This window comes from Mytilus californianus, unplaced genomic scaffold, assembly GCF_021869535.1.
Source record: "Mytilus californianus isolate M0D057914Y unplaced genomic scaffold, xbMytCali1.0.p SCAF_2, whole genome shotgun sequence".
NCBI classification, from domain to species: Eukaryota; Metazoa; Mollusca; class Bivalvia; order Mytilida; family Mytilidae; genus Mytilus; species Mytilus californianus.
In genome coordinates this window covers 77,937,502-77,961,236 of record NW_026262668.1, presented here as the reverse complement: position 1 = coordinate 77,961,236, position 23,735 = coordinate 77,937,502, and the positions used below count along the sequence as shown (strand labels likewise).

General features: G+C 30.8%; 1 protein-coding gene across 13 annotated transcripts in view; it reads left to right on the top strand.

Annotated features, from left to right (window-relative positions):
- The window catches only part of LOC127728229 (disabled homolog 2-interacting protein-like), a 130,649-nt gene that overhangs the window by 66,047 nt on the left and 40,867 nt on the right, over positions 1 to 23,735 (top strand). For 8 of the 13 annotated variants that reach the window (XM_052235458.1, XM_052235457.1, XM_052235464.1 and 5 more), the window contains 2 exons: positions 7,762 to 7,874; positions 17,560 to 17,670. In XM_052235458.1, coding sequence (XP_052091418.1) covers positions 7,762 to 7,874; positions 17,560 to 17,670 — 224 coding nt within the window. Of the gene's footprint in view, positions 1 to 7,761; positions 7,875 to 11,010; positions 11,120 to 14,958; positions 15,077 to 17,559; positions 17,671 to 19,143; positions 19,164 to 23,329; positions 23,387 to 23,735 lie in introns of those variants that run through there. The other 5 variants (XM_052235468.1, XM_052235467.1, XM_052235459.1 and 2 more) reach the window with 5 other exon arrangements.

Below are 23,735 nucleotides of genomic sequence, written 5' to 3'. Positions count from 1 at the left end.
ATTATACTCCATTACTGGCAATCCACTGGATTTGACATCAATATAGATAACTAATAAAGACATATACAAGGTCATTACTGGAACCAACACACATATCGGATTATAGTCCATTACTGGCAATCCACTGGATTTGACATCAATATAGATAACTTATAAAGACATATACAAGGTCATTACTGGAACCAACACACATATCGGATTATAGTCCATTACTGGCAATCCACTGGATTTGACATCAATATAAATAACTAATAAAGACATATACAAGGTCATTACTGGAACCAACACACATATCGGATTATAGTCCATTACTGGCAATCCACTGGATTTGACATCAATATAGATAACTAATAAAGACATATACAAGGTCATTACTGGAACCAACACACATATCGGATTATAGTCCATTACTGGCAATCCACTAGATTTGACATCAATATAGATAACTAATAAAGACATATACAAGATCATTACTGGAACCAACACACATGTCCGATTATACTCCATAACTGGCAATCCACTGGATTTGACATCAATATAAATAACTAATAAAGACATATACAAGGTCATTACTGGAACCAACACACATATCGGATTATAGTCCATTACTGGCAATCCACTGGATTTGACATCAATATAAATAACTAATAAAGACATATACAAGGTCATTACTGGAACCAACACACATATCGGATTATAGTCCATTACTGGCAATCCACTAGATTTGACATCAATATAGATAACTAATAAAGACATATACAAGGTCATTATTGGAACCAACACACATATCGATTTATAGTCCATTACTGGCAATCCACTAGATTTGACATCAATATAGATAACTAATAAAGACATATACAAGGTCATTACTGGAACCAACACACATATCGGATTATAGTCCATTACTGGCAATCCACTGGATTTGACATCAATATAAATAACTAAAAAGACATATACAAGGTCATTATTGGAACCAACACACATATCGGATTATAGTCCATTACTGGCAATCCACTGGATTTGACATCAATATAAATAACTTATAAAGACATATACAAGGTCATTACTGGAACCAACACACATATCGGATTATAGTCCATTACTGGCAATCCACTAGATTTGACATCAATATAGATAACTAATAAAGACATATACAAGGTCATTACTGGAACCAACACACATATCGGATTATAGTCCATTACTGGCAATCCACTAGATTTGACATCAATATAGATAACTAATAAAGACATATACAAGGTCATTACTGGAACCAACACACATATCGGATTATAGTCCATTACTGGCAATCCACTGGATTTGACATCAATATAAATAACTAATAAAGACATATACAAGGTCATTATTGGAACCAACACACATATCGGATTATAGTCCATTACTGGCAATCCACTGGATTTGACATCAATATAAATAACTAATAAAGACATATACAAGGTCATTACTGGAACCAACACACATATCGGATTATAGTCCATTACTGGCAATCCACTAGATTTGACATCAATATAGATAACTAATAAAGACATATACAAGGTCATTACTGGAACCAACACACATATCGGATTATAGTCCATTACTGGCAATCCACTGGATTTGACATCAATATAAATAAATAATAAAGACATATACAAGGTCAACTTTCAAAATGTTTTGTTTCATTTATATATTCAGAAACTTAATGAAACATTTGCTTATTGTCCACATCAGACTTTAAACTGTCCCCAACTAAACTAACGATTTATACAAGAGACTGTTTGGATAGTATCCCTTCGAATTCCATTATATTTTGGACATTTGAGGAAGTGATGAGAGGTAGTTTCTCCCTTTAATATTTATTGCCCCTCTTAAAGTGAAGAGGATTGACATTGATCATTGTGTCCATTTGTCTGGGTTTTTCCCCAAAGACAACACCTCTTTGAAGGTTGCCTAGTTGCAGTAATAGGATTGTCCACCTATTATTTTATTTTTCTGTTCTAGATATTTTTTAAGTAGCAAAACATAAACTTTTCATTACCAATACAGCTGGTGGAGGGAGCAGGGGGTATGAATTTATTGTTACATATTTATAATAATCCCCCCACCAGTTACAACTTGGAAGGGGGATATAGGAATACCTGGAGTCTGCCATTCCAGATTAAGATATGTATGAAGCTTATTCAGAAGAGTTAATTAAAATTTTATAGAACCAGTTAGAAATCAGCTAATTAACTTTTTTTTACTGTACTTTTGCCTCTTGGAAATTATATGGTATTTGAAATTACTCATTCATACAAATACTGCAATGCAGTGATGTTCTCTATAATAAATAGCACTGTGAGAATAAAAAAATTGTAATGTTTAGTGTTTTTTTTTTAAATAATTTTCAACAACACTACTTTTTAATGGCAGAGGTTAACATCAAATATAAAATTGATTTTTCATTTTAATGTAAAAGACATAGGACTTGACTTTTTGTCGTGATATTTGATTTTAAGTGATTCTTGTTACCACAAATGTCAAATAAAATGGATTTTATTTTCATTTAATATGTTTAAAATATTGTAATATTTATCCAGGTGTTACTTGTTAAGTTAATATCATTTGTAATTAAATCTGTAAATGAATTAACTTTTAAAAACTTGAACTTGTATTTAAATTTAAGACATTTAAAGAGTCATTTGACATTCTTCAAGATCAGTTATATTTTGCTTTTACCCATTTCAGCCACTTATAATAGAAATTTATAGATTCCAATAAATATTTAAATTTTGTATGTGTCATTTTTTTTAAATAATGGGTTATAAATTGCCTAGAGGTTACCTAATTCCTCAATTAAAAATGTTTTATATCTCCTTTTACATCGTCATTTCTTAAAAATAGTTTTCTTTAGGATATGATTCAGTAAAGGTGGTCAAACAAAAAATATCAGTATTGTGTCTTTTGTCAATAATTGAATCGAATCATAATTTTCAGATTTATAGTATTTGAAAGTACATTAGGTGTCTCAATTGTGATTTATGGAATAATCTAAAAGACTATAATCAGGCTAGTGAAACTGCTGTTGTTATAGTGATAGCCCTTGAGGGTGACTTGGGTATAATATCTTGACTTTTCCTGTCCAGCAGTAAAACCTAAGCTCTGTAGACAGGTTGTGCAATGCCATGCCCAATTGGAATGTCAACTTTAAATTCTGATGCCTCCTGGTTGAGAGAGTGCCATGCTTTGAATTGCTAAAGAACCTTTTGAAAGACCAATTTCTGACTCTGTTTCAACAATTTCAGTCCGTAATTTTCCACTTTAATTCTGGCTAGTCCATTCTGTAGAGCCTTTTATTTCAATTTCTTATTTTATTTGATGTTGAACTGAATATTTATATGAGATATTTGCCACTGGACATTAAACAAAAAATAATAAATCAATCAGCAATTGAAAAACTGTGTGAGGAATCTGTGAGATAAGAACAGTTCATGACATATACCTTTCCTACAGTGCTACTATAATTTACATATACCTTTCCTACAGTGCTACTATAATTTACAAATTTAACAACTGTGTGAGGAATCTGTGAGATGAGAACAGTTCATGACATATACCTTTCCTACAGTGCTACTATAATTTACAAATTGAACAACTGTGTGAGGAATCTGTGAGATGAGAACAGTTGATGACATATACCTTTCCTACAGTGCTACTATAATTTACAAATTGAACAACTGTGTGAGGAATCTGTGAGATGAGAACAGTTGATGACATATACCTTTCCTACAGTGCTACTATAATTTACAAATTGAACAACTGTGTGAGGAATCTGTGAGATGAGAACAGTTGATGACATATACCTTTCCTACAGTGCTACTATAATTTACAAATTTAACAACTGTGTGAGGAATCTGTGAGATGAGAACAGTTGATGACATATACCTTTCCTACAGTGCTACTATAATTTACAAATTGAACAACTGTGTGAGGAATCTGTGAGATGAGAACAGTTGATGACATATACCTTTCCTATAGTGCTACTATAATTTACAAATTTAACAACTGTGTGAGGAATCTGTGAGATGAGAACAGTTGATGACATATACCTTTCCTACAGTGCTACTATAATTTACAAATTGAACAACTGTGTGAGGAATCTGTGAGATGAGAACAGTTGATGACATATACCTTTCCTACAGTGCTACTATAATTTACAAATTGAACAACTGTGTGAGGAATCTGTGAGATAAGAACAGTTGATGACATATACCTTTCCTACAGTGCTACTATAATTTACAAATTGAACAACTGTGTGAGGAATCTGTGAGATAAGAACAGTTGATGACATATACCTTTCCTACAGTGCTACTATAATTTACAAATTTTGCACATATATTAGTTATATAGGTTTATATCAGAAAATCTTAGGTTCAATTACAAATGAGTTTTTTTTTTTGGGTTAACTAAGTTTCTGTACTGGATAGAACTTTACCCATCAATTTTATTTCAACTAAACTTGCATGGAAAATTTAATATTGATGCAATATTTATTTGATAATTTGAACCAATCTCGATTTTTTGCTTTGTTCCGTGAAAATAACAAATGCATGCTATTATAATAAAGCCATTAACATGAAAGTTAAATATTGAAATATCACACACTACTAATTACTCAAAATTTCAGATTGATTTTTTAATGGTCTGTTATAAAGTGATGATATGAATTTGAAATCTAATGTAAAGTGGGATTTATTGATTCTTTCTGGCTAACTTTGTTTAACAAGACAAATCTTATTTATGTCTGATCAATGGTATATTGCAATATGTTCATGTAAGTAAAACGTTCAATATGTTCATGTAAGTAAAAAATATGAAGAAGGAATGTTGTAACATATGTTGATCAGTGGGTGAAATATTATGGTCTTATCATCCACCATACTTTGATATGTAAGTCAAAATCTTAAAATAGTGGTTTACCTCAAACAGATTCATAAATCAGCATTTGACTCTTGTTTTACTCAAATAAATATATATAAATCAGCAGTTCAATCTTGTATAACTAAAATAGATATATAAATCAGTTGTTAACTCTTGTATAACTCAAACAATACCATAAACTAGTGGTTAACTGTTTATAACTTGCTATCTGCTGTTACATGTAAATTTTTACCTGCATCAACGAAGGTAGAAGCAGGTCTAGTTATCGATTGACTCCGTCCATCCCTCCAAAAGAAAACTTTCATCAAAGTTTCCATGGCTTCTATGAAAAGGGAATGATTTAATATTTAGTCTGCAGCTTTGTAATGTTGAGTTATAACGAGTAAGCAGTTTTTACATCTGCCATGTAGCTACTTCCATTTTGCCGATAATTTGAAATTTGTACACATTACCAGTACCTCAATCAGTTGCATGCCCGGTTTTGGTCTTGTTTTTGCGTGAACCCCTGAGGGTTCACGCATATTTATTAGTTAGAAATATAGTCTATGGAGGAATATTCGAAAGCTAAATTATTCTTCATTCGGAACACTTATTCATCTTATCTGTATTAGCCTCCTGCAATTAAGAGCACCTCCATACGGGGTATCTGAGATATTTAAAATGTTGCAATAAAGAAATTGTCACAAATCGCTTATTCTCTTATCTGATATATGATAATAAACTAAATGTATCTATAGATCACTTTCAAACATGTGTGTTAAAGCTATATTTATGCATCGTAAGTGTTTACTTGAGCAAAGTTGACAGTTGCAACGTTTGATAAAGAAGTGAAAGTTAAATGGTCAAGATTTAACGACCTATGGTATCGAACATCAGTGCCAGATATTAATAGTGTTGTGGTTTCTACATAATGAGTTCTAGTAGGCTTTGGGATTTGTTGATTTGTAACAATAAATTTTATGCACATGTCATTTTGACAAATCAGATAAACAAAAATGTCCGTTTCAAAAACTGAAAATAAAACAAATAAAATAAAGACTGTTTGTTAATATTCCCAGGAAATAATCATATTTTTAATAATAACAAAATATATTATATACTTTTTTAAATAAGGAAATAGATTTAACAATTGCATGTGAATCTTTCATGAGGTCTTTAAAAAATATGTTATGCAAAAGAAAAAAATACAAATACACAAAACAATTACCTCTAGATTTTCACACTGAATAAGCATACAATTGATTCTGTAAACATGGAAAGTTAGAAAAAGAGTGTATTTGATCTTACCTTGGGTATTTGTTTAAGCAATTATATATCAATATAAGAATTAAGATTGAAAATACATAATAAACTGAGACCAACATTCTTTTAATAAATATATCTGAATTTATGAAATTGTGTTTTAAAATTAAAAATTATTATGAAATGCGGTTCCTTCAATCAACATACGTAATAAATCTCAAAACTTTAAACCGTTTTTGCTAACTAAATAAATGTTTGTTGCCTATAATTCAGAATTTTATCAGTGTTTCGGGATTTTTTGCTTAAAATTGTTTAAGCATGGGTCCCTTTTCAAAAGTCTCCCAACTACTACCTCGCAAGGTATTCTTGTTGGCATGCGTTTATATGCTTTTTTGACCTCGTGTGACTCAATTTTATTAAAAATCTTTTGTTTCTCGAATGTAAAAGTTAAGCCTCTTCAATAATAGTTTTATAATTAGATCAAGAAATCTCTCAATGCGTCTCGTGGGAGAGTTACACTTATTGATAATTGGTCGGTAAGGAACATTTAATGTCTTCTGCTATCTGACCAGTTCGCAATGCCTCATTAATTATGTCTAGATTTATTTTATGAATTTTTGAAAGAAGGTACATATGTCCATGTTTTGAATCATTATCATTCTTTAATAAAGTATATACGTTTGGGAATCCATTTCTTTTTATGCCCCCTTCGTAGCGGTGGGGGCATTACGTTTTACCCTTAACTGAATTGGTTTCCGTTCTCTTACTTAAGTTTGCCTCAAACAAATGTTATGAAACTTATACAAAACGCTTATTACCACAAAATGCAGATCAAGTTCGAAATTGGTGGCGTCACTTTAACCGTTCTAGAGTTATGCCCCTTTTCAAATGAAAATTGCTGAATTTTTCATTTCCGTTTTCTAACTTTAGTTTTTCTCAACCAAATGGTATGAGACTTATACAAAATGCTTATTACCACAAAAAACAGATCAAGTTAGAATTTTGGTTGTGTAACGTTTACTGTTCTAGAGTTATGCCCCTTTACAAACATAAAAGTTTCCGTTCTCTTACTTAAGTTTGCATCAACCATATATTATGAAACTTATACATAATACCTATTACCACAAAAGTCAGACCAACTACAAATTTGGGTAGTGTCACTTTTACCGTTCTTCAGTTATGTCCCTTTAAAACTTTATATGATATGCAAACAGGGCCATCATGTGTGTCCCATGGACACATTCCCTTTTTGTTTTCATCTCACTTTATAATTAACACCACTCTCATATTGTCATGACTTACAATAATTTAAAAAGAAAATATTATCCTCCACACACATGGCCATGAAAGCACTTAGATATAATTTTTAATTTAGTTGAATTAATAAATAGCATAAAATAGTTCTAAGGTTCACGTATTGTCTTTTTTTTTTTAAAAGCAACTTGTTTCATCATCTTATTCAAACAAGTACAAAATTTTTCATGTCTTTTCACTCTTTTGTAACTTAAAGACAATTTTACTACAGAGTAAGGTCTGTCAAATGAGTAATTAATCTATTGGAAGTTTATAACATGATTAACACTAAACATATTTATATTATAGAACTTCTTTATCCGGAAAGGATTTAAAGGGAATTTAAAAAGAACAAAAAGTGTGACAAAGTTGGAAAAGATTGATAGAAAGAGAGCAGCATCAAACTTGTCTGACCATGAATCGTAAGTATATGTTGCATGATGTGTGATAACAACACTATGGTTTCTGCTGCAGGCTTTTATTGACACAATGCAACTAATTATGATATTTGTAGAATGAATTTGTCTCCCTTTGACTGTAGGGATTTGCCTTCATTAGTGGTAAAAAATATAGTTTAATAAAAGAAAAAAGGGAAACCAATACATATAAATTGTCCAACCTTTCATTTTTGGACTAAATGTCTAGAGAATCAATTCAGGTCAAAATTTGAAAAGTAAAACCTAAATGTTTTTAACCTCCTCAGGATTTTCCAAATTTACATGTTAGCACTATCTTGTCATGAAAAGAAAAATAAAGGTAAAAATTTTATGATGGATGGTGCCTCCATGTACACTATCAGTAAAACGTTGTGGAATATGTAATGAGAATATAGCGTGTGGAAAGTGAGAGTCATGAAGAAAAGAGATCTTGCTATGAATCATAATTTTAAATTATATATAAAACTAAGTCATAAAAACCACCATTTATTTTGTCATGTCAATGGTAGACAGCTTTCTTGTAATTCTCTTGTCACAAATATAAATAAATACATCTTTTGTTGTGTGACTATTACTGGATATAAAGCTTATTTATAGTATACATTTATATTGACATTTTCTTTTATAATTTTGGAATACTAAAAATTGCTTGTTTGGTTTATAACAAAACTGTTTTTATGAAAACTTTTCCATTAATTTGGTCTATTCCACCAAATTGTTTTCATGAAGATTTTTCTTTTTGTTTTTTAATGGCGACTTGCCAATTTAGTTCATCCACCAAATTGTGAACATGCAAAAAATGTCTGCTGTTCTTGTTTGAGTTGTCGTTCCTCATAAGTAGTCTTAATTAACTCCTCAGTTAGTTAGGTTTGGTTTTGTCACGATTCAAATTATGGTACAAGATTAGCAGCTTGAGTATTTTATTCATAATTATTAATCAGTTGATTATTTGTAATTTATACAGAAAAAACACACAAAAAAACAAAAAAAAACGATTCAATTCGATACTAATTATCTCAAAATCTTATACAACATATAATTAAATCTTTAAAAAAGTAAGAACTTTTTGTAAAAATATATTATTGTCTTCCCAGCTCATTTTGAATTATAATGAAAAGATGAAAAGATTGCGTAATTTTCATACGAAGTCTCAGTAATTTTTCTATTTTTTCAAAATTTATTTTTCATTGAAAAAGACAAGAAATAAAGAAATTAATTGATTTGGTAATCAAAGCAGCATATCTTTTTAAAAAATGTAATTTTTAGGTCCTGTTTGCAGTAATTGTTTTAGAGAAAAACTAACATCCTTACAATTATTTGCATGCACAGGAAATGCATACAGTGTTTCTATAAATGGATTATAACAGGATCTTTGTCACAAGTTAATCTCAAGATTAAAACATATACAAATTACATCCTTTTATATGAATGTATTTTTTGTGTATTTGATGGAGAAGTTATTACATTTTCTGCTCATGAACTATATTTGAGATTTTGTAAAGGTATTTTGGTGTTCTGGTAGCCAAGGATTGTTTTTTATCATCAAATACATCTGAAAATGGGTAGGAAAAAATTCCCATATTGCTTTCAAATTAGGAGAAAAAAATCAGGTCAGTTTGAAAGGTTTGATATTCCAGGAAGGAGACCTTCAATATTTCAACAGAGACAAAATTCTGTTGCTCATCAGCGAAAAAGTTCTGTCACTCATCAACGTAAAAGTTCAGGTTCTCAGAGGAGAAAAAGCTCTGTTGCTTATAACAGAAAAAATTCCCTCCGGTATAGACAAACTGTGCCACCTTCTGCAGTATGGACTAGGGCACAAAAGAAAATAATGGAAAGGTAAATATTGGGGGAAAGTAATATTTAACAATTTCTAATAATTATGAGTATATCCAGGAATTTGTTTTACATTAGAAATTTTACAAATTTCAATATATTGAAAGGTAATGAATAAGTAAAAGGATTGAATGTCATGAATCATGATATTATTGCTAATTTCCATTATACAGCATGGAGAATTTTTTTATCCAAGCTTAATAAAGTAGTTTATACTATATGTCTGCCTTAAAGGATATAAGTTGGAAAGAAAAATCACACTGTTTATATTTGGTTTAAAGATTACAATGAGAAGTTCTAATGTCAAGATTGAAAAAAGACCAATTCTACTTTGGATTTAATAAAGGTAAATTTGGATGAATAATTTTCATTTTTGTAAGTGTTATATCTAAAAAGAACCTGAATTAATTGCCTGGTATATAGCTGCACCTTGATTTATTGAAATACCATTTATTTAATTTGAACATTTCTGTTTGAAAAGATTATGTGGTAGTATTGTATACAGAGTAGATAAATCATACTTATCATCAAAAAGAAACTCATGACCCCAATAATTTAACAGTCCAGAATCTAGAAACATTGCTTCTGTCAAAAAATTTGATTATGAGCTCCATAAGTTTGGTTTTTTTTTCATGCTAGTAGTGTGGCACTCTCTTGATATGGGCTAATTACCTAAGTCCCATCAGAAGGATGAGTTGTGTATTACTGGATGCCCCTTGTTTTTCTTTTAAGTCTGAGATTCTGGGTCAATTTCTATATTGTTGGGTACCCCTATTGACTATAAAAAATGCATAAAATATTATAATATACTTTGATTTATTTGCTGAAAGGTAATATTTAGGTGTGAATTACAACTGATGGATGGGTGGTAATTTGCTGAAGGGTTGAAGGATGTAATTATATATATATATATATATATATATATATATATATATATATATATAGTGCTGAAAAGTATTATGATGGACATTTTTTATTTTTTAATCTGTCTTCTGGCTGTTTGTTTGGAGAAGCTGTAGTTGGTTAAGAGCTTCAATATGTTCTATCTTTCATATCAATTAAAAAATGAATAATTTTGATTTTTTATTATGCTGAAATGGATGTGATCAGTCTTAGCACAAAAAAAATCAATATGAACTTTGAAAAATGAGGTCAGACTAGTAGTGTCCTTTTCACACAAAAGCTAGTACTCCTTTATGTTATGAATAGACTAATCCATCATGTATAATAATACATATTGGAACCAACCAATTGGTCTATAACAGGGTGCAGGTGACAAATAGTAATGATTCAATAGATTAATGACAATTAATTAATAACCTTGTTTCCTGTGTGTGACTTTTTTCTTGATTATGGATCTGTAGCTTGTCATGGGGACCAGCATGTATTTTGGGGTAAGTTTGTGAAATGCTTTGTCCATGTAATGTTCTATATTCCAGTTGATTTAAAATTATTCCTTGTTTTTATTATGGGTCTTTCAAGAACCAAACAATGGAGATTTGTAGATGTATTGAAGATATATCAAACTTCCTTGATGGAATCAATACTTAAAGATAGAAACAAAGAATTCAGTTATTTTTTTGTTACCGCTGTTCAGTATATTGTGTCCTTGCCAACAGATACTTTGTAAAATGCATACATTGAGCTTATGCATATGTACATATATTTGTGACAGTAACACTCTGAGAGTAAGGGTTCTATTATTCCTCAAGTTACTATAGATTATACTCATGGTCCTCACTAGGGGAGGTAAACTGGTTTACATTTGTCCACAAGTCTTTCTGTCTCTTGAAATTTTTATTGCATTTTTCTCAAGAACATATATATCAGAGCTTCCTGAAATTTGTGGAATCAAGCTTCATTTGAGCATGGTTTACTGTGTAAAGAATTTTCACAGTTCTTGCTCTTTAATGATGATTTTTACCAATTTTTGGTGTTTTTGCCTATTATCTTGAAACTATAAAAGATAGATAAAAACTTCAAATAACAAAATTGATCTATGCAAGACAAGATCTACAATTATTTCAAATTTTGCTGAAATAGTTAGTAAACTCTTTATAGGAGTGATAACCCTCAAATGATGATTTTCAGGGGCTGATCCAGCCATTTTTATACGCCCGTCAATTTTTGACAGGACGTATTATGGTATACAAATGTCCGGTGTCCGTCCGTCCGTCCGTCCGTCCGTCCGTCTGTCTGTCCTGCGTAAACATGTCGCACCGTAACATCAGAACGACTTATCCAAATTTCATGAAACTTTAAATAGTTGTTTCTTATGATGGTCAAACAATCTGTATACTTTTTGGTGAAAATAAGATTACAACTTTTTCAGTTACGGGACTTTGTAACTAAAACAGGGGTGTGTTTTTTTTCACATGTCGCGCCGTATCTCAAAAATAATTCATGATTATTGCTTTAAACTTTACACACTTCTTAGTTATATTAATCTTAAGATCTGTATACTTTTTGGTGATGATTCAAAATTTTATTTTTGAGTTAATTGAGTATTTTGTAAAAAAAGGGGGAGGGTTTTTTCACATGTCGCGCTGTATCTCAAAAACGATTTATGAGTTTTGCTTAAAATTTTACACACTTTTTAGTTATATTAATCTTAAGATCTGTATACTCTTTGGTGATGATTCAAAATTTTATTTTAGAGATATTCAGTATTTTGTTAAAAAAGAGGGAGGGGTTTTTCACATGTCGCGCCATATCTCAAAAACAGTTTATGATTATTGCTTAAAACTTTACACACTTCTTAATTATATTAATCTTAAGATCTGTATACTTTTTGGTGATGATTCAAAATTTTATTTTTGAGTTTATTGAGTATTTTGTAAAAAAAGGGGGAGGGTTTTTTCACATGTCGCGCCGTATCTCAAAAACAATTTATGAGTATTGCTTAAAATTTTACACACTTCTTAGTTATATTAATCTAAAGATCTGTATACTCTTTGGTTTTGATTCAAAATTTTATTTTAGAGATATTGAGTTTTTTGTAAAAAAAAATGGGCTTTCCGCATGTCAGAAACTATTTATGATTATTGCATAAAAATTCACACACAAGATGACGGGCGTATCATGCGCTCATGGCGCAGCAGTTTATTAAAAGGGGGGGGTTCCCAACCCAGGTTAAAGGGGAGGGGGTTCCAACTATATGTCCCCATTCAAATGCATTGATCGTCGAAAAAAACAGGGAGGGCGGGGGTTCTAAAAGTATGTTGCTGTTGCATAAAAGTTTTATTAGGGTATACTCATTATTCCCCTACCGAAGAAGTCGAAGGGGACTTAGAAAATTCACTCAAATAATCAGTTTTCCTCACTTTTTTTCGTCACTTGAAGATTTGGATTTGATGATTGGTATATAGTTTTATCATGACAAATTACAGATCAAGTTTGAATTTCTGTTCTGATGATTTTGTGCAGAGCTATGGTCCTTGAACTTAGAAAATTCTTTTTTACCGGTAGGGGACTATGTATTGCCATGCAATACTCTCAGAATGCTTGTTGAATAATATTTTCTTAATGTAATATATGTTATAGTAATTTTGTCTGTCTTAATGTATTGCTAGGGACATAGACATATCAAGTCTCTATCTATTCATCAGTTCACCTGTCTGGTCTTGGAAAAACTGACATTTCTTGTCAAATGTTTATGAAATTTATATCATAGGTTAACATCAGTAATATCTCAGTTAAGTTTGAAACTTGGGTGTAATTTATAATTTCTGAAAATTAAAATAGCAGAAAATCAATGTTTTAAGCATTCTCACAGTACAGTTCTCATCTGAGTTTAATGAAATTATAGCCTCACCCTAGGAGAAGGGAACTTTTGAAATTATCTTGTCCAACAAATATTGTAATGAGTGGTAATGTTTGTGTGCTTTACTGATATGTCAGACACCTACTTCCTGTTTTCCAATACTTTGAATTACAAGTTGGGGTATCCTTAGCATAACAACATATGTGTTCTGGTTTCTGTCAAATGTTTACAAAAGCAAGTAATAAAATCAGAGTTAATTTAATATTTAAAAATGGAAATTGTGTCCTTTCCTTGAAATGTAAACATTTTGGAAAATCAACATTGTAAGCACTTTCACAACTACATTTCTCATGAAGCTGATTCTTGTTTTATGTTGTTTTGTATAATCTGTTGCTTAGTTACCAAGAGAGCAGAGTCATTTGTCTAGGTCAGATCTAGAAAGACCAAATAAAGGATACCTTTTTATTGTTGGAAATAAAATTTGAAGTGCTCAGCAGATGTTGCAAATATTAAAATCCTTAAGTTACAGTTTTATATTGAACAATAGTTGTCATGAAAAGTATTGCATCTTAATGGGCTTTATTTTAAATTGCATCTGTATGAGCTTTATGTTAAATTTTAGTCATTACTTTCTCCTTACCTATTGGACACATCTGCAAAGATAGAAAAAAGTTAAATTGTAAAATTGCAAAATTTTTCTTCAGATTTACTCAGTAAATTGATTTAGAGTTATGTCCCTTTTAAAGCCATGGAATCATGCCAGGTGAAGATAATTCCACCAGATGTTTCTACCAAATATTTTATGTCACTGTAAATAATTTCCTCATCTACTCTCTATCATATACATCTGCTTTGGTGTTAGATGATTGTTTAACATCCGTTGGCTACTAAGAGAACATATAAGAAAGTGACAATATTCATGTTTTTTATTGGTTGCATATTGGCAAACATCCTCGGTACATGTAACATGTGTAATGAAGTCATTTTATTGTGAAGGTGATATTGATGATCTTTGCACATTGTTTTTCCTTTTCATTCTGTTATATCTGTTAAATAGTTAATGAATTTTTTGAAAAGATACATAATAAATCATAAATTTCCTAGGACCTTCATAATTGTAATGGGTCTGAAACCAGAGGAAAGTTTTCTCAAAATGAGTCATAATTCACCGATACATGTCAAGTTTTCCAGTATTTTGTTACAGCATTGAGGGAAAGGGGTAAATCGTAATAAAGCACCATTCTAAATTTACAGTATAATAAACGTGAAGGCCATAGATCTAGACAGTATCATCAGAATGCTAAACGTTCTCATTACTGGATCTTTTGTCTAGGAGAGTAGTTTGTACATTTGAAGTATATCCTTAAAGATTGTTGGGTGTAATAAAAATAATAACAAGTTATAGTTCAGTTGAAGTAGCAACGTTATCTAACGGATACAGTTAGGTTTCCTCTTTCCTGTATATATATATAAACTTGTCTCATCAAATCATTATCTGTATGTCAGAGCAATTAAATATTTGGAAGATGTCACTTCGGCCATCAAAGTCAGAGGCATTTCTTTGCAAACAGTCAAAATGCATTTTAAGGTAATTTTTAACAAATTTTATTGTTATAATATAAGATCTTTAAAAAGAAAATCCTACTACTTCGGGTACAGTTTTACATTGAATGGACATTTTATTTATTTAGCTCTATTATAGACTATTATTAAATATCATTTTTTTATTTCTTTCAAAGAGAATTTTTCCAAAAATTAAATGCAACTGATTTGAAAGCTTAATGTTTCTCTCCTTTCATGACTTTAACTAGAATTTATGCAAATGAAGAATGAAAGAGGAAATATCAGCAGAGAAAGTAATGTATAATGAAGGTTGTAAAAAGTGGTTCATATCTGTTATTTGTAGTTGAATTAGGATAAAGTTGATTTTATCTTTACTTACCAGTATTTCATCTCTGATGAACAAGGATGTTTTTTTTTATCTGATTAGATGGTTTATAAGCATATTAATTTATCAAACAAATGTCTTCCGGAAGTATGGATACTTGAACAACCCTTTTATCAATCTGCACAGGAATTATAACATGGGGAAAAGTACTGCAGAACCATATGCCATTGGACTTGGAAACAAAAAACTTCATATCCTTTTTATGATGGGAATTTGGCTGATCTTTATTAGTCTCTTCACAAAGTTCTTGTAGATTCAGGGTTAATTACCAGCTTGGCACATACACTTGTCTGTTGTTGAAGACCTTATGTCTAGATGTCTCTATTTTTATGTCATTGGGTTCCATAGTTGAACATTTGCCTGCTTGTGTTTATCAAACATTGATTCAATCATCTCTTTCTTGAAACTACTACTGCTCTGAAGACCACAGCTCACAAAACCATATACTAACTACTGTTTAAACAGATCAAAGTCTAATTAAGTTGTATGAATAAATTTGTGTTCAGAATTTAAAAAAAAAGGATGTATATTCATATATTAACAGATTATGACAATAATTCTTTAAAAAAATTATCTGTATTTGGGAGAATGGCTTGTTGTTTGTCCCATTATTACCAGTACTAGATATTCATTATGCTCTCTTCTGACTGTGATTCCAAACTCTGAACTTAAAATCTGGCTATAGACTATTTTCAAATTACCGACTCCGGAGTTTATATTTTTTCGACAGGTTACCTATTCCCTCCTAAGACATCCTGGTACTGGTCAGGTAAGAGAAACTTAAAGAAGTAAAATCAAGCTAACAAACAGTACAATTTGGTGGGAAAATTAACTGTTTCATGTTTTCTATGAACAACAAAATCATCACAGTAAACTTTCCCCCCAAATTGCACTGATTATGTTTGATTTTACTTCTTTTGGTTGCTCTTACTTGACTGAGTACCAGGATGTCCTACCACAGAGTAGGTACCCTGTCAAAAAAATATATAATCTGGAGTCAAAAGTGGGTAATATGAAAACAATCTATTGAATTTAAATCTTAGGAGAGTAAAAAAACATCACTCATAGTATAAAAATACATGCAGCTAACAAAGTAAGCTTAAATATTTATTAAAGCAAATGTTCATGCTGTAACATGAAGTACAACTAGTTTGAAAGTACAATGAGAAAAAGAAAAGGGAAGGAACTTTGAGAATGACAGTGTCATCTAGCAAGCTTTGTTATTGTACTAAACCAGTCTGGAAATCTGGGTACTTATTGGGCTCGGTAAAATTATAAAGTATTAACTTATATAGCAATCTTGACAGTAGGTATCTGTACATACTGTAGGTACTTTAGATACTATCATGTTAACAAGGGACATAAAAACTTAGATATGGTATTCAATTGAAGTTTTCTTTATCTGTATATTTAAGATGAAAGACTGTTATGATGAGTAAAAATGATAAAATGATAAAAGCTTCAAAGCTTCACACTAAGTGAGAATATTTTGAATACAATGGATATGGTAACTGAGATTAATTTCTTAACAATCTTCATAATTTATATAGTTAGGAACAAACTTACCTTGAGTTATCAAAAAATAAGTGCCAAACTTTGAGAAAAAGTGTTGTGTTGAGGAGAGATAAGATACTATGAATAAAAATACAGATGTATTATGTAGTTTAAATTTTATTTCACTGAAGGACTGATTTTCTTTACTTCTAATTGTTGGGAAGAAAACAATGACCTTTTTGTAGATGTTAGTGACTGAGGGATTTTCCGGTATTTTTGTTGTAAATTATTGTCAAGTGGTACTTACTTAAGACCTCTGAGGTACAAATAAAGTTTTTAACAAGAAAAAAATGAATTTATAGCCTAGAACGTTGAAATAAACCTAACATAGAGATGGGAACTTTGAAAAATATATCTATAACTATGCCAAAAAAATTTCAAAATTGTTTTTAATGTAGACTTTTTGTTTGGTGTTAGCTCATATTTCTGCTTGTACCTCATGGTTTAAGTAAGAACCCTTGAAATAGATGTAAATATTTTGCATATTTTAATTTCACTTGCTTTTTTGGTGTATTTTATGTTTGCACGTATTGATTTGACACCCTTTTTGTTGTTTTTTCACTTTATAGAAGCACTTTTGTGGGATCCTTGAAGAGGACAATGAGTCTTGGAAGGTTAAATCGGAAACGTAATCGTCAAAATCCTACATCAGAGGAGCTGCCAAGTTCCTCACCAAGTTTGTAAGTAGTTAATCCTCTTTATTTTTTCTGTATGCTTAATTTTAATGTTACTTACAAAGTGTTTCAGGAATTTGTCAGATATCCATATTTTGACATTTTTGCTCCTTTACGTTCCTTTCCAGATTTCAGTATTTTGGCACCTTCCATACTTTAACCCATGTTTATGTAGTTAACTGTATTTTAATTAAAAAGTTGTCAGTTCCCACTTAAAACCATAACATTTTGTGCCTGCACCAAGTTAGGCTATTTGGACCTTGTGTTGTTTGTCCATGGTTGCTGGTTGTTTTTTTTTAGAAGTCCGGTCTTGGTGGTTGTGGTTTGTTGACCTGTCCAGAATTTATTATTCTGATTATCTCTTTTATGTAATAATTAAGTTATAGATATATACTGTCTCACAGTGGTTTAAAAAATAATGCTTGTATCACAATAATAGAATAACAGTTGTGATTTTGTAAATATTGTATAATTCTTTAAAAAACATGTACCTCATCTTCTAGTATTAAAATGAGCCTTTGATAGTTACATGATAACTTACATCTGAAATTATACATATACATGTATACAAGTTTTGAAAAGAAGTCTTTGTCTAGTTGTGACATGCCTGAGATTTTTTTTTTTGATTTTTTGGTGTTTTAATGCCACTTTTAAGCACCGCTTTTGGGCTATTTCGTGGCGGCCAGTTTTTATTGGTGGAGGAAGCCGGAGTGCCCGGAGAAAACCACCAACCTTCGATAGGAAAACTGACAATCCTAGTCAATTAAGATTGGAGTCGAGCATCCGCACAAGTGGGGTTCGAACTCACAACCTCAGTGTTGACTGGCTAGTGATTACAGTAGTAACTACTTAAACCACTCGGCCGCCGAGGCCCCGACATGCCTGAGAAACCTAGGTGTTATTTATATGTCAGGAAGACTAACAACTATTTTCTATTAAAAAAAAATTATCAACATTCTTAGTATACTTAACTGTTACACTTTTGGTTGGTAGTTACTGAGGCCAAATCAAAACATTTAGATGCCTCGTGTATGGGGCTTGTGTAACATGTCAGAGAGAACTTGTATGGTCTGACAGAAAAGGCAAACAATTTGGAGGCTATGCAAAAAGGAAATAGCAGTTTGTAATTTGTCCAAGGTTTAAAACACAAAAGATTAACTTGTGGATATAGTCAAGATGGCCAGTATTGATGAGAAATAAGATGTTGTATCCTGTTTGTTTAACAGATGTCCGCTTTAAAGGCTTACATTTGTATATTCTCAGTAATTATATCACATCTAAACAATAAATCATCCTTTAAAGATTGTTTATTCTTTCCATGGAGAAATTCCACATGCAAGAACTCAAGATGTGTACTAATTTTCTGCAAGTGTCTTTCACTGTTGGCATATAGAGCTAGAATTTAGCTTGGAGTTTTTCCAAGATAACGTTTTAATAATGCTAAAAGCTTCTGTCAGAGAAAGTGATTTTAGGGGAATAAATTCATCAGCTGAAATGAGGTATGTGGCATTTTTATAGAATTTTAATACCATTGATGGTGTTTAAAGTTTATTAGGAAAATGGTATATATTCAGGTGAAAATACATGTACATGTACATGTATTTTCTTCAAGTTTAAAAATAGATATATATATATATATATATTTCTCTAATTCTTAGCCGATTCCCTTTTCTGACCTGCTGATTATTTCTTTTTAGTCAACATGTGGTTCGTTGATCTCAGTTCTTCATTGGTCAAAATTTGAATTTGATGTCAAATTTTCTTTCTTTCCTCTGAATTTCCTATTGAGACGTCACGAAAAAAAGCAAACATGCCTGATAACATCACATTATAAGAACAGATCATTTGAAAAGAAGGATTAAGTTTGCCTACATAATGTCTAAAAGTCATAAGAGGAACAGATTTGACCACCTGAGGTACAATATTTCTCCACTCTCGACAGTTAAATTTTAAATATTTAAAACACCCTCTGCAAGTTTCACATTATTTATTTGAAAATTTAACTGTCTCAAGTGGAGAAATGTTGTATAGCACTCGATACAGTGATAGAATTTATATATATTTAACTGGAAGATGATGGCATCTGTTGTTGGAGTCCTTTAATTTACAGTTCTAGCATTTTATGAAATTCAGTGGTTATTATGGACTACATTTTCACATATGTTGAGACTGCTTGATATATTTAATCCAGATATATAATTTTTCTCATTGAGAATGTTGATGTTGTGTCGTAGTAAGGAAATGGTGTGCTGTATTGTTCTTGTTTATATAATTGTTGTCTTAACATGCACGTATCCTGTGTCGACATGTATTTTTCTCTTCCTGTGTCATGTGATGAGTTGCACGATTTTAGGAAAAAAGGAAGTAAGTTAAATTGCATACTTTGCACTATGATCACTTAGCCTATCCTGTATGAAATCCAAACATTTGAAAAAAAAGACTTTAGATAACATCAGTTCCCCATACTCAACCAAAAAAGAAAAACTGAAAATCTTTGAATAAAGAACAGACTAAATTTTGAACTTTATAATTACATGTGTATAAAATAGATGTGGGGTAATCTTTTGCAGCTACCCCCTTGCCCCTCTTTTCAAAAATCATTCACGTCAAGTGGTATATTTATAAACAAGTAAATCCCTCCAAGATCTGTAGTTTTAATGATTATTGACTAGTTGTACTAATAAATAGTTTTGTACAGAGACAAAATATGAATTATTACAACCTATCCTTATCCTCAAGTCATAGTTTCACATGTGTTTTTCATACTAACATAACTTTACATCATCTAATGATGATGCTGTTACATCATGTTGGTGCAAGCTTAATCAGCAGGAATGACTTTCAGCACACTTTACAGGTAATTTTTTTCATTCTCGTTTAGATTAGTAAAAAAATGATATCTTTTAATTGAAAAGTAAGTCGAACAATTAAAATCAACTAAATCTAGGCCTATTCTTAGACAGCTTTCGTTTTTTGAAAAACCAATGTAATGTAAAAAAAGAAAGAGTGTTGGTGCAAAAGTAATTTTTATAATTTTTTTTTTTCCACAATAGAATTGGTGAAGATGTATGCATAAAGAAACCTAAGATTTAAGCCTACTCCACCAAAAAAGAAAGATTTCAGCTAATTTAGTATAGATATCAAGTGTTGCCCTAAATGATTTTTTTGTCAGAAGGTTACGATTCGATTCGCACAACATTCACTTCCTGTGTGAATATCTGTTTGGCAAAGATTGTGCTCTTTATTATTTCTTGGCATCTGTGAGTCAAATGGTCACAATGTCTGGCAAATCCACCATTTTAATGAATTAACTATATATTAATGGAGACCAAATGTTTTAACCTAAAATAGCAATGTATTATTGAGGTGCATAGATTCATCATTCTGAAAATTTGAGAAAATGTTTGGAACACAATCCATTTTACAGCCTTTGGTCAAACTCATTCTTTGGCATATATGTATCACAGTGATTTGGAGATAGAAATAAGCATTACATAAATCAGGCCGTTAGTTTTCTCGTTTGATTTGTTTTACATTTGTCATTTCGGGGCCTTTTATAGCTGACTATGCAGTATGGGTTTTGCTCATTGTGAAAGACCATACGGTCCCCTATAGCTGTTAACTTCTATGTCATTTGGTCTTTGATGGAGATTTGTCTCATTAGCAATTATACCACATCTTCTTATAATTTTTATATTATATTGGTGATTTGATTTAAAGGTGTGAATTGTATTTTCATGTCTTTTGCTGGCCAAGAATCTGGATTACAACATCTGCTCTGATATAATATATAACTATACCTCTCATTCATTTGAAATTTGGCATTTTGCATAATATTGGTGAGGTTTAAGGTGTAATGCATTTACACATCTCTGCTCACCTGGTTTCTATGTAACCACTTCTCATATTTCTACTAGATGTCATCTTTGGGATTTTTCATGTCAATAATGTGCAATACATTGATTTGGAATTTAGCATGTAGCATTACACTGGTGATTAATGAAGGAGTAATACATTTTCATGACTGACTCTCCATATTAAAATATGTTTGATCATTGAATGCAAGGGTCGGGGTATTTACAGTACTGGTAATATTACTGTTTTTTAAATGCATCAGCAAATGATAAAATGCTGTATATACGATTAAAGATAATTGTGTAAGATGACACATTTATACATAATAAGATAGGAAATGAGTATGTACATAAATACTGGGGTACCAAGTTGTGAATACTTCAAGATCTATATCAAATAAGTATCTTTTTCAGGATTCAAATTTCATGAAAATTTATACAGTAATATATGCTAATGATATAAGAATATGACATGATACATTTTACCTGATATGTTGTAATGTTGTCCCCACAGATCTATATAACTATTAAGTATATATGAACAAACTTGCTGCTTCGATTTAATAAAAAAAAAAGTTGGGTGTGAAAAGTGCAACTATTGAGAATTATGGATTCTAATGGGAATAGTTCTAATTTTTTGGCAGTTTTACCTGGAATAAATGTTGTAAAATTTTGGTAAGTTAAAATGTAATGATAGTTGTCAGAGGATGTTTGAGGTTTGTCTGTTAGATATCTTAATGTTAATTTAATGGATAAAAATAATATTTATGTACAGAACAGGTAATTATAAAAATTCAAATCCAAATGTTTATTGTCATATCAACTTTAAACAATAAGTTTGTGACAAGTACAAAACAAATATACAATATAACTGAAATTCACATATATATACACAATCGTTTAATTACTGTAAATAGTCCAGAGGCTCTTTTCACAAAATATCTTACGACTAAAGTTGATCGTAAGTTATACTGAAATGTTCATGACTTATGAGGATTTTTTCTCGTAAGATTTTTTGGAAAATGAGTCGCAGATTCTCAAGTCCTCGGTTCTAATGGCTTTTTAATGAAGGACCCCAATTTGGTGTTGATGGGAAAGGACTTGAATGTTCAGTTAGCTTATATGAGATGTAATGATACATTTTGCAAAATCTAGATATTTTTCTTGGATTTTTTTTCAAAAATAGTTATTGTTTTAACATGCATAGTAAGTAGCTCAAACCAAACAGTAGTGGGGTTATTAAACTTCTAAAAGGGGGAGAATAATTACTGTGGATTCATAATTATTCGTTGGATACCAATTTTCGTGGATTTCGTGGGTACATGTGAACCACGAAATCAAATGTTCAACGAATTACAAATGTTCTATAGGCTTGGTATGCAGAGATCAGCAAAACCATGAAATCAAATATCCACAAAGAATGCAAGTTTTCCACATTCCACGAAAATTGATACCCATGAAAATAAATGAATCCACTGTAGGATAGAAGATCAACTAAATAACTATGGAGGGTATCTCTGATGTACTTTTGTATGAAAAGTTAACTTATGACCATGACTGCTATGAAAGGAAATGATGTTGTGTTGTCAGTTTATAGAGAAGGTTGGACTACTTCATCTTAGGGTCACTGAGTACACTAAAAGAACTTAATTCGTAATAATTATCTAATTATATTGTTTATCGTGTGAAAAATGTCATCATTTCTGTTTACGAGGAAAGCAGGGATTTTGCAATGATTCATATTGTAAAGAATATATATAGTTAAAGTTTTACAATTGTCCTCAGTATAATGAAGTATTGTTTGGATGATAAAAGACCATAAGTATTGGTTGTTAAAGTATGCCAACACAGTGTGTAAAGAGAATAAGGTAAAACAAATGTACCAGTAAGCTATGTAATCATTTACAATAATAACCAGGCTTTCCATTCAAGTTTTAATAAAAAAAAATGACAATTCTTATTTAACTGTAAAAGAAGACACTTTAGAATAATGTTCAGTATTTATGTCATCATAGATTTTGTAAGCTTTTTAAAATCTTTTCTTAAAACAATTATTTATTAAACAAAAACAATATGTATGATAAATATTGAACTAAAACTGATGGCAATGTGAGTCACTTTGTTTGAAAAAACAATTACTTTTTCCTTAGAGTATGTTTTATGATTGTAATTCCAGTAGTTCTGTGGAGTGTAAAGCTTTTAATTCAAGATGACTCA